Source organism: Chiloscyllium plagiosum, unplaced genomic scaffold (assembly GCF_037043375.1).
Source record: "Chiloscyllium plagiosum isolate Xiang-an unplaced genomic scaffold, Cpla_swu_hap1 HiC_scaffold_30, whole genome shotgun sequence".
NCBI classification, from domain to species: domain Eukaryota; kingdom Metazoa; phylum Chordata; class Chondrichthyes; order Orectolobiformes; family Hemiscylliidae; genus Chiloscyllium; species Chiloscyllium plagiosum.
The window spans coordinates 51,588,060-51,605,451 of record NW_028270168.1 but is presented as its reverse complement, the minus strand read 5'-3'; the positions used below and the strand labels follow the sequence as shown (position 1 = coordinate 51,605,451).

The 17,392-nt window shown below is 44.9% G+C and overlaps 1 protein-coding gene across 5 annotated transcripts in view; it reads right to left on the bottom strand.

Annotated features, from left to right (window-relative positions):
- The window catches only part of col16a1 (collagen, type XVI, alpha 1), a 371,262-nt gene that overhangs the window by 103,627 nt on the left and 250,243 nt on the right, over window positions 1-17,392 (bottom strand). For all 5 annotated transcript variants that reach the window (XM_087976933.1, XM_087976932.1, XM_087976935.1 and 2 more), the window contains 7 exons: window positions 15,469-15,576; window positions 14,946-15,068; window positions 11,116-11,169; window positions 10,973-11,014; window positions 8,610-8,645; window positions 2,357-2,410; window positions 1,358-1,426 (listed from right to left, as the gene is read on the bottom strand). In XM_087976933.1, coding sequence (XP_087833059.1) covers window positions 1,358-1,426; window positions 2,357-2,410; window positions 8,610-8,645; window positions 10,973-11,014; window positions 11,116-11,169; window positions 14,946-15,068; window positions 15,469-15,576 — 486 coding nt within the window. The remainder of the gene's footprint in view (window positions 1-1,357; window positions 1,427-2,356; window positions 2,411-8,609; window positions 8,646-10,972; window positions 11,015-11,115; window positions 11,170-14,945; window positions 15,069-15,468; window positions 15,577-17,392) is intronic.

Genomic DNA, 17,392 nt, shown 5'->3' with positions numbered 1-17,392 from the left:
CCATGCCATTCTGGCCCCTCATAATTTTACATACCTCAATTAAAGCCTCCTCAGCCTCATCCCAAAGGAAACGTCAGCCGTTCCAAGTTTTTCTCACCACTAAAGTTCCGCAGACTTGCAAAATCCTCTTTTGTGTATTGTTTTTCAGAGTCGCAAAGTCTTAGAGATCTACCATACAGAAAAAGGCTCTTCGGCCCATCGACTCTATGCCTGTCAAATGCAACCACCTCACTGTTCAAATCCCATTTTCCTGCACTTGGCCCATAGCCTTGTAATCACAGATGCACATTCAAACACTTCTTAAATGTTAGGAGGATTTCTGCCTCTACCACTGTTACAGGCAGTCAGTTCCAGATTACCATCACTCTCTGGGTGAAAAAGTTTCCTTCATACCTTCACTAAAACCTCTGCCCCTTACCTTCAATCAATATCCCCTGGTCATTCATGCTCCATCAAGGGGAAAAGTTTCTTCCTGTCTCGCCTATTTATACCCCTCATAATTTTATCCATCTCAATCATATCCCCTCTCAATCTCCTCTGCTCTAAGGAAAACAACCCCAGTCTCTCCAATCTCTCTTTGCCACTAAAACTCTCCAGTCCAGCAACATCTTAGTAAATCTCTGTGCAGCCTCTCCACTGCAATCACATCCCTCCTATAACATGCATTCCAGAACGACATACATTACTCTAGCTGTGTCTGGACCAGCACTTTATATAGTTCTAACATAATTCCCTGCTCTTAAACTTAATGCCTCAGTTAATAAAGACAAGTACACCATCTGTCTTCTTAACCACTTTAGGGGCCAGTGTACATGCACACCCAGGTGCTTCCCAGGGTCCTATCATCCATCATGTATTCCCTTGCCTTGTTTGTCTTGCTCAAGTGCAGCACCTCATTTATGCAGAATGAATTCTGTTTGCTACCGATCAGCCCATGTGACCAAACGGTCTATATTCTCTTGTAGTTGAAGGCTATCTCTTGTGTGATCACATCCTTCTTATAATGTGGGGACTGGAACTGTAAGTAGCAAGTCAACTGCAGCCTAACTGGCATAACCTCTCTGCTCCTATACTCCAGCCACTGGCCAATAATTAGCTTCTTGACCAGCCTATCTACTGTAATCTAGTAGTCTACATCTGTGGGTGCAGGGCTGGATTTTCCTGGGTTGGAAGCGTATTTGTTCAGGAAATTTTCTCATTAATTTTACCATATTATTAAAGAGTGGTTTGGGGAGAGAATCCAACATTCTCTATGTTTTAATCCCGGAGGTGTTGCAACACTGGCTAGAGTGGCTGACTTGTGCTTGGAAAAGGGGTGTTTGGAGCTGCTGGTGTCGAAAGAGTTGATGACACTTACCCGTATCCCAGGTACCCCCACACCAGGGGCTCCTGGGTGCCCTGGGATCCCATGTTCTCCAGCTTGTCCCTAAAACACAAGACAAAGGTAGAATTTTGATTTTTAAAGAATTGCTCACATTTTCCTATTGCTTTTCTTCTGAAGTAATGTTGCTTTCACATTTAGGGTTCTGGGTAACTCACCTTCAAAAGCCCATGTGGGCACTTCCATTGGTGATACCTCGTAGCTGTCAGTTTAATTGTTTATGTAGAATCATTACTGGGAGCTTGAATGAGTGACCAAGCTGCACTGACTGCTTCCTTTTAGTGGTTAACTGTGTGCCTTGTAGACTATGCAGAAGATAGTTAAAAATCAACTACACTGGTGCCAGACCTGAGTTACATACTGGCCAGACCAAGTAAGACCCATTAGAAAACCAGCTGGGTTCTAACAATTCAACACCATTGAATTGTTCTTATATAGATGCTAGCCTCTTATTCCCAAATTCTTAAAATTGAATTCTAATTCTCAAAAATGTCCTGGCCCTGGTCTCGGAGGCCCTCATTTGCATTTGAGAAAGCAGGGGGCAATTGAGAGACTCAATCCCTAATGGGTTTACGAGGTGAGGCTGGTCTCCCCCAATCCCCTGCTGGACAGTGCCATTGGTACCTCATCTGGCCCGGCTACTGAAACCATTCCATTGCTGCTCTCTGTCTGGGTATCTGCTAACATTAGGTAGCTGGTCTGCACCGGGAGGTGGTTTCCTGCTCTGACTGGGGTGGGTGAGGTGCAGGGTACCTGCTCTGACTGGGGTGGGTGAGGTGCAGGGTACCTGCTCTGACTGGGGTGGGTGAGGTGCAGGGTACCTGCTCTGACTGGGGTGGGTGAGGTGCAGGGTACCTGCTCTGACCAGTGGCACTGCCGTGACACGATGAAGAACATCAAGGCAAAGCTATAAATGATGAAACGTGAGGCTGACAGCGAGGAGTGGAAACATTACAGGAAATGGGAAACACTCACCTTGTTACCCTTTGGCCCAACAGCTCCTGGTTGTCCTGGAATTCCTGCTGCACCCTGCAGGGAAACACAACCATCAGGTAGAGACACGATAATGGGCTGGAGCAGACTGCCGAGCAGTCCTTGGAAGGCCCCACTGCTGATGGTACTCACAGTAAGGCAGGCAGATTGTGGATGGTAAAGGTCTCAGCTGAAAATGTGTTGCTGGAAAAGCGCAGCTGGTCAGGCAGCATCCAAGGAACAGGAGAATCGACGTTCCGGGCATGGGCCCTTCTTCAGGAATGAGGAAAGTGTGTCCAGCAGGCTAAGATAAAAGGTAGGGAGGAGGGACTTGGGAGAGGGGCGTTGGAAATGCAATAGGTGGAAGGAGGTCAAGGTGAGGGTAATAGGCCGGAGTGGGGGTGGGGGCGGAGAGGTCAGGAAGAAGATTGCAGGTTAGGAAGGCGGTGCTGAGTTTGAGGGATTTGGCTGAGACAAGGTGGGGGGAGGGGAAATGAGGAAACTGGAGAAATCTGAGTTCATCCCTTGTGGTTGGAGGGTTCCTAGGCGGAAGATGAGGCACTCTTCCTCCAACCGTCATGTTGCTATGGTCTGGCGATGGAGGAGTCCAAGGCCCTTGGTGGAGTGGGAGGGGGGGGTTGAAGTGTTGAGCCATCGGATGATTGGGTTGGTTGGTCCGGGTGTCCCAGAGGTGTTCTCTGAAACGTTCCGCAAGTAGGCGGCCTGTCTCCCCAATATAGAGGAGGCCACATCGGGTGCAGCGGATGCAATAGATGATGTGTGTGGAGGTGCAGGTGAATTTGTGGCGGATATGGAAGTGTCCCTTGGAGCCTTGGAGGGAAGTAAGGGGGGGGGAGGTGTGGGCGCAAGTTTTGCATTTCTTGCGGTTGCAGGGGAAGGTGCCGGGAGTGGAGATTAGGTTGGTGGGGAGTGTGGACCTGACGAGGGAGTCACGGAGGGAGTGGTCTTTCCGGAACGCTGAAAGGGGAGGGGAGGGAAATATATCCCTGGTGGTGGGGTCCGTTTGGAGGTGGCGGAAATGACGACGGATGATACGCTGTATATGGAGGTTGGTGGGGTGGTAGGTGAGGACCAGTGGCTCTGTCCTGGTGGCGATTGGAGGGGCAGGGCTCAAGGGCGGAGGAGCAGGAAGTGGAGGAGATGCGGTGGAGGGCATTGTCGATCACGTCTGGGGGGAAATTGCGGTCTTTGAAGAAGGAGGCCATCTGGGTTGTACGGTATTGGAACTGGACCGCCTTCCTAACCTGCAATCTTCTTCCTGACCTCTCTGCCCCCACCCCCACTCCGGGCTATCTCCCTCACCTTGACCTCCTTCCACCTATTGCATTTCCAACGCCCCTCCCCCAAGTCCCTCCTCCCTACCTTTTATCTTAACCCGCTGGACACACTTTCCTCATTCCTGAAGAAGGGCTCATGCCAGAAACGTCGATTCTCCTGTCCCTTGGATGCTGCCTGACCTGCTGCGCTTTTCCAGCAACACATTTTCAGCTCTGATCTCCAGCACCTGCAGTCCTCACTTTCTCCCCGGTAAAGGTCTCAGGCCTGGCATCCCCTGCACTCACTGGCATAGCTTCACTGCCAGCCCTTCAACTACCTTCGTCCAAACCCAAATCATGAAGACAGGATTACAGAGCCATAACTATATCGTCTATGGGCAGACATTGATATGAACACACATAATAAGTAGGAGCAGGAATGGGCCATTCTGCCATTCAAGTCTGTCCTGTTATTTAATATTGGGAAACCTTGACCAGTGTGTGATCATAAAAAGTCCAATATGGTCCTTCTCCAGTGAAGGGTCACTGGATAGGAAACATTACCTCTGATTTCTCTGCATAGATGCTGCCAGAGTTACTCCAGTAATTTCTGTTTATGACACAGGGCAATTTAGTCAGATATAACCTGCCATCCCAATCAAACACTCCCTGGACAGATGCAGCACAAGGTTAGATGTAGAATAAAGCTTCCTGTACTCTTTCAGACTGGAGGTTAAGCTTTCTCTACTCTTTTAACCTGAATGATAAGCTCCCCAACTCTTTTAAAATGGAAGTAAAGCTTCCTCAACATTGCCCCCATCTAACATTGCCAGGACAGAGACAGCATGGGGTCAGATACAGAGTAAGGCTCACACTACTCTTTCAAACTGAAATTAAACTAAAAGTAAAGCTTCCTGTACTTTGTCCCATCAAACACTCCCAGGACAGGGACAGCACAGAGTTACATACTAAGCAAAGCCTCCCCTACACTCTCCCGTCAAACACTCCCATGACAGGAATAGCATGTAGTTTGATGCAGAATAAATCTCCCAATACACTGTCCCCATTAATCACTTCTAGGAGGGTACAGGTAGACTAGAAATATATGAACAATAACTGTTTTTTTCCAACTGTGAGTGCATATTTCCTTTTAATCTTCTTTCTCTAACAACACTAATTTTTTGACTCTGAGATTTGTACCTAGACGTCAATAAAGGCAGCCATTGTAAAAACCTTTCACTGTACTTTTGTACTGGAGCACAAACGACAATAAAGGATAAGGGATATTCAATATTGGTTGCCAATCCTTCAGCCTTGCAGACTCCAGATAGTGAACATGCATCTCCAGACCTCTCCTGTGATTGTAAAATGTAGGAAGGGCTGCATTGAGGCATTATAAAGGACTCTGTGTTTCTTTCCATGTTCTGTGAACTTTAGAAATATTTTTAACATGTTTATTAAACATAAAAATATACTTGGATAAAAATGCTCTTTGATTGCTTGTACATTATTAAACTGGAAAGAGTGCAAGGGACATGTACAAGAATGTTGCCAGGACTCAAGGGTCTGAGTTTTAGGGAGAGGTTAGACCAGCTAGGACTTTTTCCTTTAGAGTGCAGGAGACTGAGGGGGGAGCTTACAGAAGTGTGTAAGATGATGAGAGGCATGGATAGAGTGAATGCACTCTCTTTTTCCCAGGGCTGGGGAATCAAGTATGGAAGGGCATCAGTTTAAGAGGGGTAAGATTAAAAGGGAACCTGAGGGGCAGCTTTTTCACACAGAGAAAAATGGAATGGAACTACCAGAGGAAGTGGTTGAGGTGGGTGCGTTAACAACATTTAAAAGGCATTTGGACAAATACATGGATAGGAAAGGTTTAGAAGGATATGGTTCAAGTGCAGGGAAATGAGATTAATGAGGATGGACATTTTTTTCAGCATTGACCAGTTTGGACTGACAGGCTTGTCTCTGTGCTGTAGGACTTTATGATCGGACTTAAGGATTTGGATGCAGAATGCCATGGGATGAAAGTTTCTGTAATAATATGCCACAATGAGTGTGTAATTCAGGGCCAAGCCCATGGTCAAGCCACTTGTGCAAGTGTCAGTATAAACACTTCAAACTCCAGGCAAAAATGCAAAGCTTTCCAAAGCCCAGCATCACCACCTGCTCGCTGCTCTGTGATATGACAATCTTGCTTTTCGGCATCTTTCTTGGCAATAAAGCACAGACAGGAACACTGGAAAAGGCAGACACTACACAGTCTCTCTTGAACCTGTTTCGTAATTCATAAGAGCATAGCCAGCTCTACCCTTTTTTCCTCAATACTTTGCTTCACAAAAATACATTGATTCCAGTTACCCTTTGTGGAAGCAAGTTTGAAACATTTAGTGCTTCTTGTCAATAGAAGTTTTCCCTAAAAGAGATAGGTTTAATTTTAGAGTGTACAGTTGAGTCCTAGACACCACACGCAATGCAAATTGTTTTCTTGATCTATTCTAACATCTTGAACATTTTGAGCAAGTCATCACTTAAATTTCTAAATTCAAGAGAACACAATCTAGTTTTGAAATCCCTCCTTGTAATTTAACTTTTTAAGCATGTGTACCATTCTGGTGCATCTGGTCTGCCCACTATCCAAAGGTCAGGCTAATCTTCCTTAAGGTCACTTGCTCAGACATCTCAGTGAAGCTCCCAGAAACTCCAATCGTGGTTCAACCAAAACTTTGCACATTCATTTTTAAATTTCATTCACAGGATCTAGGTGTAATGGGGAGACCAGCATGCAAAGATGGCTGATCAATCAGGATCTGCACACTCCATGCCATATAGGACATTTTATTGTCAAGTGGGATCTCTGTCCGTATGTTATTTATCCACAGCTTTTTGTTTCACCTTTCTCACTTTTCCTGCTCATGTTGTCATTCTTGGGTCTCAAAATGCTGGGATGCTTCCCACAGACTGGTCTCCCTCTTGTTTGGTCTGGGATGATGGCCTCCCAATGTTGGACCTCTCCATGTTGACCTTTCAGCACATCTTTGAAGTATTTCTTCCATCCTCCTTTAGTGTGTAGTACATGTACAGGGATGTACAAGAAAGCTAGACCTTTCCATTGTTCCTTGCCATGTGATTAACATATCAGGAGTTATGTCTCTTTCTCCTGGGGATCTGACCAACGCTCCAAGTGTGAACAGAGGCTGAGAGCAGGAGATGGGGGGAGATACTAAACGAGTATTTTGCATTAGTGTTTAGAAGGACATGGAGAGGACATAGAAGATATAGAATGGATGGAAACAGATGGTGACATCTTGAAGAATGTCGGCTTATGCTCAAAATGTTGACTGTCCTGCTCCTCGGATGCTGCCTGACTAGCTGTGCTTTTCCAGCAGCTGCAGTCCTCACTTTCTCCACATCTTGAAAGATGTCTCATTACACAGCTGGTGATGCTGGATGTCTTAAAATGCATAAAGATAGATAACTCTCCAGGATCTGATCAGGTGTAACCTAGATCTCTGTGAGAAGCTAGGGAAGTGATTGCTGGGCCTGTTGCTGAGATATTTGTATCATTGATAGTCACAGGTGAGGTGCTGGAGGTGGGCTAATGTAGTGCCACTATTTAAGAAAGGTGGTAAGGAAAAGCCAGGGAACTATAGACCAGTGAGCCTGACATCATTGGTGGGCAGGTTGTTGGAGGGAATCTGAGTTATACAATTTACATGTATTTGAAAAGGCAAGGACTGATTAGGATAGTCAACATGCTTTGTGCGTGGGAAATCATGTCTCATTAACTCAATTGAGTTTTTTGAAGAAATAACAAAGGAATGATGAGAGCAGAGCGGTGGACATGATCTATATGGACTTCAGTAAGGCGTTCGACAAGGTTCCCCATGGGAGACTGGTTAGCAAGGTTAGATCACTTGGAATACAGAGAGAACCAGCATTTGAATACTGGCTGGAAGGTAGAAGACAGGATGGTGGTGGAGGGTTGTTTTTCAGATTGGAAGCCTGTGACCAGTGGTGTGCTACAAGGATCGGTGCTGGGTCCACTGCCTTTCATCATTTATATAAATGATTTGGACGTGACATAAGAGGTATAGTTAGTAAGTTTGCAGATGACACCAAAATAGGAGGTGTAGTGGACAGTGAAGAAGGTTACCTCAGAGTACAACGGGATCTGGACCAGATTGGCAATGAGTCGAGAAGTGGCTGACGGACTTTAATTTAGATAAATGTGAGATGGTGCATTTTGAAAAGGCACATCAGGACAGGACCTAGTCACTTAAGGTCCTGGGAAGTGTTACTGAACAAAGAGACCTTGGAGTGCAGGTTCATAATTCCTTCAAAGTGGAATCACAGGTAGATAGGATAGTGAAGAAGGCGTTTGGTATGCTTTCCTTTATTCCTCAGAGCATCAAGTATAGGAGTTAGGAGATCATGTTGCGGCTGTACAGGACATTGGTTAGGCCACTTTTGGAATATTGTGTGCAATTCTGGTTTCCCTCCGACAGAAAGGATGTTGTGAAATTTGAAAGGGTTCATAAAAAATGCACAAGGATGTTGCTAGGATTTAAGGGTCTGAGCTACAGGGAGTGACTGAAGAGGCTGGAACAGGCCAGTAACCCTGTAGTTTAAAAGGCCAAACATGAACTGGATTGAGAGGATTCAGTGTCTGTGGAATATTTATAAAACGAGTGCAAATAGATAATCACTGAAGACCCTGCATGGTGTTCATATCTTTCTGATTTTGAAACTAACTTCAATAAGATCACTTTGAGAATTTTCTATAATATACATTTATCAATAATAGTATCCGTTCTATTTAAGTCTGAACCTCAAAGTAGTTTAAATGTTGGAGATTTACTGGCACAGGTGAAATACTCTTCCACACCAAAGGGTAAGTCAAGGATCACAATTGTCTATGAGCGTCAGACTACACACCAGTTCGGGATGTTGATGAAACATTCCAAGGGTTTACTCACCGGATTTCCTGGTTTTCCCATCATGCCATCCTTTCCCTAAAAGTAAACAAGGCCAAACTTAATCATTTTCGGAAGGTGCTTTTCCTGAACCAGTCTAATTATCTCCATCCAAAACCTACACCATTCATAAATTCTGACCAAGTGTGACCTCGGACTGACAGAGAGACAGAGAGGACAGACAGAAGGAAAGAGATAAGGTCAAAGATAAGGACAGAAATGGAGAATGAAAGTTAAGAGGAGGATGGAATGAGTTGAGAGGGATACACAGAGCGGAATCGTTCCATGCCTCGCAAAGATAGAGTAGTGATCTTGGAAATCAACGGGCCAACTCTCCAATGCATTCCACTGGAGACAGGGTCAACGCTGTGAAAGTAGCCCAATACACAGTGATTGCTGGTCAATACTACTGGTCCAACCAGGAGACAGTTAATGACACAGTCAGGATTTGTTGATGGCAGACAGGCCATCAACATGATTACAGCATGACATATGACCAGAACTGAAAATGTGTTTCTGGAAAAGCGTAGCAGGTCAGGCAGTATCCAAGGAGCAGGAGAATCGACTTTTCGGGCATGAGCCCTTCTTCAGGAATGAGGAGAGTGTGGCTCATGCCCGAAACGTCGATTTTCCTGCTCCTTGGATGCTGCCTGACCTGCTGCGCTTTACCAGCAACACATTTTCAGCTCTGATCTCCAGCATCTGCAGTCCTCACTTTCTCCTAGAAGACATATGACCAGAGACTGCCATTTGGTAAAAGACCAGAGGCCAGTCATTAACTCCTCACCATCACACTGGCATAAAGCTGACTGGATGACAGGGCCACAGCCACAGCTGAAACGTGGTTCCTCTTCTTGCTTCCACACTGTTAACTCTAATAATCAATCCTTTGTCTCTGTTAATTTCTGACCTACAAGTGACATTATTTATTCTGATGTCACCCAATTCAACGCAACCATCACCTCTCAATTAGTAAACTCTCCCTCAATGATTTTCTCAAAAAAAGAGTTGGACTGGACTTGAAATGTTAGCTTTGTTTCTCTCTGCACAGACGCTGTTAAATCTGTGGAGTTTCTCCTACATTCTGTTTGTTTGTTTTAGATTTCCAGCATCCGCGGTGCATCTTTTCCCCTCAATTAATGGACTGTTTCCACAACATTGAGTTCAGGACGAGTGGAAATATCTTCATTTTAAATACTGGGAAACTGAAGTCATTGTTTACAATCCCTGCAACAAACTCTATTTTCCAGCAATTGACAGTAACCGTGTGCTCACTGTCAGACATTGGCTCACAATGGGACAATGGAGCAACATTAACATTTTCATCCTTGTTCCCAAGTACCTCTATGGCCTCGCTGTAATCCATCATCTGCAATCACTGAATTTTTACCACTCGACATTTCATGGCCAAGTCTTCAGCTCCAAGGAAATCTGTCCCTGACCCTTATGACTTTACTGTCAAAGAAACACAGACAAGAGGAGCAGGAGTAGGTCACTCTGCCCTTTGAGCCTGCTCTGCCATTCAAATTGATTGTGGCTAATCATTCTATTTCCGTTCTCATTTTCTCCCCCCATACCCTCTAATCCTTTCAATTCTTCGAATTACAGCAAACCTTTTATTAACCAGCACCTTATAGGGCCAGGAGTGTGCCAGTTATCAGGATGCCTACATAATCAATGTAAAAACACACACTAATGTAATTCAGAGGGTACACACATCACTGTTACACTTTATTCACTGCATGAATCATATAAATAATAATGCAACTTTACATTAAATAAAATTTACCATCAGACAGCCTTCTCACTTGCACCCTCAACTGACTACTCGGACATCGTGGTAGATTGTGATAACACAGTAAACGTCTGGTAGTTCAAATATATAATTTTTGTGGCTTACTGAAAGTGCTGGTTCATAAGGTGCTGGTTAAAACACAGTTTGCTATATATTTAATTTCCTCTTGAAAACATTCGATGTTTTGGTCTCAATTACTTTCTGTGGCACAGAATCCCACAGGCTCACCACTCTCTGGGTGAAGGAACCTAAATGGTCTACCCTGTATCATTATATTGTGATCCTGGTTATGGATTCCCTGGTCATGAGGAACATCCTTCCTGCATTCACCCTGTCTTGTCCTAGTAGAATTTTATAGGTTTAGATGAGATCCCCTTCATTCCTCTCAACTCCAGTGAAAATAGTCTAACATCTGCTTTAACATGCTCCTTAAGATGTGTTTTGAGTAAACCATTGGTCATCTGATACGATATCTTCCTATTCACTGTCAGATTTTGTTAATAAACACTTCTATGAAGTGCCCTAGGACATTTACTATATTGGTAGCAGCACCATATAAATGTTTACTCACCGGAACTCCGGGCAGTCCTTTCCCTGGGGGTCCTGCCTGTCCCTATCAAACACCAAGGAATCAAACCATTAACACATTAACCACATGAAGCTGCAACAAGCAAAAGATGGCACTGAACTCGACTGGAGAGACCTCACACTTACCTTTTCACCCTTCACTCCCGGAGAGCCCGTCAATCCCTGTCGTCCTGGTTCACCCTGAGTAAAGCCAGCATTAAAGTTATTAAAATAGCAGGCTTTTTGACACAAACATACACTTGTTTAGACTTAATGATCTCCTTTCTTTTCCTGAAGACACCCACATTTGTTGTGATATTTCTGAGTGATCTGAAGGTCTTCTCCCTTTCCCTAACCTATATCTCACCCATGATTTCTTCATCAGGAATGAATCAGACAGAGACAAATACACACTGATAGCTGCACACAAGTCAGGAGTGTGATGGAATACTCCCCACTTGCCTGGATGGGGGCAGCTCCAACAACAATCAAGAAGCTTAATACCATCCAGGACAAAGCAGCCTGCTTGACCGGCACCATATCCGTAAGTAACAACTCCCTCCATCACCGATGCTCAGTAGCGGCAGCGTGTACAATCTACAAGATGCACTGCAGACATACTTTAGACATTTCTGCATCACAACCAGCATCCAAATTTATTTCCATCTAGAAGGACAAAGGCAGCAGATACATGGGAACACTAGCACCTATAAGTTTCTATCCAAACCATTCACCATTCTGACTTGGGAATGTATCGTCATTCCTTCACTGTTGCTGAGTTAAAATCTTGGAATTCCCTTAGTAATAGCATTGTGCACATTGGCTGCAGTGGTTTAAGAAGGCAATCCACCACCACCTTCTTAAGGGCAGTGTCGGAGGCTGCGGAGTGATCTTATGAAGGATTATAAAATCATAAGAGGCATGGATAGGGTAAATAGACAAGTTCTTTTCTTCTGGGGTTGGGGAATCCAAAACTAAACAGCAAAAATTTAAGGTGAGAGGGAAAACAATTAAAAGGGACCTAAGGGTTAACCTTTTCACTCAGAGGGTGGTATATGTATGGAAAGAGCTGCCAGAGGAAATGGTGGAGGCTGTTACAATTACAACATTTAAACGGCATCTGGATGGGTATAGAAATAGAAAGGGTTTATGGGAAAAGAGCCAAATGCTGGGAAATGGAACTAGATTAATTTAGGATATTTGGTTGGCATGGGTGAGTTGAACTGGAGGGTTGGTTTCCATGCTGTACAGCTCTATGACTCTATGAAATGGGGACAGATAATAAATGTTGGCCCAGTCAGCAATGCCATGAATGAATTTAAAAAAACTCACAGAAGTCACACAAAGAATTGGTGTAAATGTTAGGATTCAGCTTGCCTGGACTTCCCCAGCTCACTCCAAGGCCATCAGGCTACACTTTCCAGGTGAAAGCAGTGGCTGGGATTGCAGTGACTCATTGTGGAAAGTAAGTTCTAATGAACCTCGGAACAAAGGTGAGTCTGGGGCCCACATGGGTCAGGACACCAGACCTCAGTGAGGAGGACAAGAGAGGTGAGGAAGTCAAACTGGAGAGATTGGAAGATCTTGAGAGAGGTATTTGATGGATACAGCGGGTTCTTCAACAAGGTATTAACCCTTGACCATCCAGCAGCCCGACCAGTGAGACCTGTTGGGCTTCATAGATGGCATAGGCATCTTCAAAGGTAAAATCCCAATGCTGTTTGATGAAAGTCTGTACATGACCATTAATTGGTAGAATTATAGTGGAGGTGAGCCAGTTGATACACGAGGCACAGTGAACAATTTTACAGTCCCCATCCTACCCGGCAACCTACCACAATGAGCAGTGTATAATGACCATCAAATCAGGACCCCTCACCAAGACCCGGACAGATTCACAAACACACACACACACACTCTCCCCATGTCTGTGTGGGTTTCCTCCGGGTGCTCCGGTTTCCTCGCACAGTCCAAAGATGTGCAGGTCAGGTGAATTGGCCGTGCTAAATTGCACATAGTGGTAGGTGCATTAATTAGGGGTGAATATAGGGTAGGGGGAATCAGTCTGGTGTGGATCTGTTGGGACGAAGGGCCTGTTTCCATACTGTGGGGAATCTAATCTAATCTACATACATACATAGATAGATTGGACAGTACGGCGGCTCAGTGGTTAGCACTGCTGCCTCACAGTGCCAGGAACCTGAGTTCGATTCCAGACTCGGACGACTGTCAGTGTGGAGTTCACACATTCCCCCTGTGTCTGCGTGGGTTTTCTCCCACAATCCAAAGATGTGCAGGTTAGGTGAATTGGCCATGCTAAATTTCCCATAGTGTTCAGGGATGTGTAGATTAGGTGCATTAATCAGGGGTAAATCTAGAGCAATTGGGTAGGGGAGTGGGTCTGGATGGGTTACTCTTTGAGGGCTGGTGGATTTGTTGGACTGAAGGGCCTGTTTCCACACTGCAGGGATTCTGTCATGATGGTGATGACTCTATGATGAGATACAAGCAGACACACACATACACTGACAGACACATACACAGATGCAAGTACAGATACATATTCAGAAGCACAGAGGCATATACAGATACAAGAACATACACTCACTCACAAGCACACACACAGAAAAATAGACAACACCTTACAGCTAGGTAAAAACAATGACTGCAGATGCTGGAAACCAGATTCTGGATTAGTGGTGCTGGAAGAGCACAGCAGTTCAGGCAGCATCCAAGGAACTTCGAAATTGACGTTTCGGGCAAAAGCCCTTCATCAGGAATAAAGGCAGTGAGCTCCACGCTCTCTCCACGCTCCAGGCTCACTGCCTTTATTCCTGATGAAGGGCTTTTGCCCGAAACGTCGATTTCAAAGTTCCTTGGATGCTGCCTGAACTGCTGTGCTCTTCCAGCACCACTAATCCAACACCTTACAGCGACCAGCATGATGTCTTTATGCACATCAAATTACTGAGGCCGGTAGGTAGAAAGTTTTGAAATGGAAGTACAAAGCCAGCAAAAGTAAAGTTGCCACAATTTTACGAGACCACAAGGCTGTTCCCTCATTAGAGAGATGGCTGGTGGCGGTTTAACCTGTGGCATCTCAGGCGAGGGGAAGGTTGAGAAGGAGAGTGCTCCATGGTAACTTTAGCCAGTGCAGGAATTGAACCCACACTGTTGGCATCTCTCCACATCACAAGTGAGCCATTTGGTGAAATGAGCTAACTCACAACACCAAATGGGTTCCAAGCTGAAGTCTCCCAGATCATTAGGGGTTTTTTTAGCATGTGGGACAAACAGTGGTAGCTTGGGAATTATGAAGGGAAATTATTGTTTTTTCCTATGGAGGTTGGGGGAGAGTTTGCAGTGGGCTGCCCAGCCCTGTGTCACTGAGATTCTGTGCCCCGTACCAGGGACTGAATGATTGCTGTGTTGCTGTGGTATTGTTTCCGTTCCCAGGAAAACTACAGCTCTCAGACATTCTCTTGGTAAGTATTGGCATTAATGATCTTCACTTTGGCATCACTGTGTCTTTTGGGAATAATCATCAAATTAGCTTTACTATCTCCTTGGCATTCAGGCTTTGCTTCACCCCAATCACTATCCTGAGCTTTACCGACGGGCCTGTGACCCTCTGATTTATCATAAATGGGCAGGTGGTGCCACCTTTTGGTAGCAGTGAGGTCGGTGAGTGATCCACCTGGAGTGTGACTGGACTACAATCCCATTGAAAGGTGCAGAGGGTCATCAACACTGTCCTGGTGTCACACAGGTAGAAACACATCAGATACAAGAAACTACGGATCAAAGAGAATAAGGTCCAAGCCTAGGAAGGAAGCACAGAGGTTCAGGGAGAAATGGAGAGTATATATTTAAAGACACACAGTCCAGTGTTGTGCAAAACACTAAGCATTATAGAACCTAGCCAGTACCATACTCTCTGTACACTTCAGTGGCTTGCTTTAGTGACTATGCCTCACATGCTTTCCGGGTTCTCCTGTCCCTGGTGGTCCAGGGTCTCCTTGAGGGCCTGGTTTCCCTGGAAGTCCAATTACGTCTTTGAAGTCTTCTGGAATGGTAGGGCAAACCTCACACTGATCCCCCTGCACAAGAGAACAAGGCATTAGTCTAGACAACAATCATTTAAATAAACCTGATAAACTCATAGCTCTCAACAGAAAGATTTGGACAGATCACCAGAAACAGGGTGAATAAAGAGTTTGATGAATTATTGAAGGATTTTAATCAGACCACCTAACAATAATTGATGTTCATGGAAATGTAATTCATATTATGAAACCAGCAAGTGTAATTTAATCGTTATTGCCCGAGAATTATTCAGATAAGTCTGCTCCAGATTCTCGCCAGGTGAATATATACTTTCTGAGGTGCGATGCCAAGAATCAGACAATTTCTTCAGGTGGTGTCTAAGTCCGTCCCTGCCCCTCTCCTTTGTGTTACAGCTCAGTGCAGGTAAGGGCAGATGACACCTTGATGACTCACCTTTTCCCCTTTCAGCCCATGACGGCCCCGTGTCCCTGGGAATCCAGGAATACCCGGAATTCCTTTCTCCCCTGGCTCTCCTTTGTCACCCTTTGATCCTGGGTCACCCTATATGAACAGGATTACATTGGTGAACATAAATTACAAATAAATGTGCGAATGTACAGATTATATATTCAAGAAAGAGGGACTTTTTTATTTTAAAGGCATCAGTTGGTAGGAATAGAAAGCGGGAATAAGGCATTGAGATAAAGGATTGGCACTGATCATATATTGAATGCAGGCTTGAAGAGCTGAATGGCCTACTCTGGCTGCTTGTTTCTATGTTTACACACCCGTCAATTCGGAATTTAAATCCGAAGCCCTCACTCAGCTGGTCACAGTGTCAATAGCAGCTATTTGCTCTTTTATTACTCCTGGGACCTCGAGAAAGGCTCTTCACAGAGACATTCATATAAAAAGGCACACTGTCTAGGACAGGAAAGGTCATCGCCTTTCCACCGAGTCAGGCATTTCGCCAGGAGCAGGACTGGGCTGGAGAATGAGATGCTATGGTGTGAGTGGGGAACATACCAGCCTTTATGTTGATTTGATCACACAACCTTAGCACACATAGGCTCATGGGGAAGCTGGTATCTCCTCCAGGATTCCCAATTCATTGGGAAAACTGGAGCTCCACTGCTGGAAGGTGGTGAAGATACAGATCCATATGTGATTATTCCATTATGAGGCCAAGCTTGACTTGCTGGCTGCCACTGTATTACTGAGAGTGTAACAGGTTATAACAAGTTAGTTATAATAGAGGGTTACAAGGTGGAGGAGCAGAGTGGGCCCAGGACATTCAAATCCTGAATACAGACAAATTTACAAACCACACAAGGTTTGGAGTATCTCCAACCAGAGGAGTGGAAGCACCTCACCTTACTGTCATTACCACCAGCAATGAATCCTATGGTTCCACTAACCAGAAACTGAGGTGGGTCAGCAACATAGTGCAGTGCCTACTAGAAAAGGTTACAGAATGGGAATTCTCATCTCCTAACTCCCCAAATCCTGTCCAGCATCTGCAAGGCAAAACGCAGTAGTGCGATGGGATACTCTCTATTTCTTTGGATCACTGCAGCTTAAAAAAACATTCAACAGGTGTAAAAGTGGCAGTGGCAACATGGTAACTAAACTGGCTAAGTGTTAGGTGACAGAGGTAAAAACAAGGACTGCAGATGCTGGAAACCAGAGTCTAGATAAGAGCGGTGCTGGAAAAGCACAGCAGGTCAGGCAGCATCCGAGGAGCAGGAAAACCGACGATTCGGGCAAAAGCCCTACATCAGGAACTGAGGCCTCTCGGATGCTGCCGGACCTGCTGTTAGGTAACAGAGTCGTGGTCAACGGATATTTTTCAGGCTGGAGGAAGGTTTGCAGTAGAGTACTCTAGGGGTTGGGACCTTTGACCTTATACATATTAATGGGTCTTAGTGTGCATGGCCCAATCACCAAGTTTGCAGTTAATACTAAATGTGGAAGATTTGCAACCAGTGAGGAACTCCAAAAGGGCAAGTCAAAATTGGTGGAGTGGGCAGATAGGTGGTGACTGAGTTTCAATGAAGTGAAATGTGAGGTGATGCACTTTGGTGGGAAGAACACTGAAAGACAATTTGGGGAGTACAATTCAATAGGGGGTATGGGTGTTTTTGTGCACAGATTATTGAAGTTGGCAGGACAGGTGGAGAGTAGTTAATCAAGTATACAGTGTCCTCAGCTTTATTAATAGGGACAGAGCGTGAAAGAGCAAGGACGTGTTGTGACACGGAAGTCAAATCTCTCTGTTAATTAAAACCAAATTCTCAGAACAGCTCACCTCGCCTTGTAATCTGTTAGAATGTGTGACAGAAAGAGAACTCCTAATTTCCACTACTTAAAGAAAAAT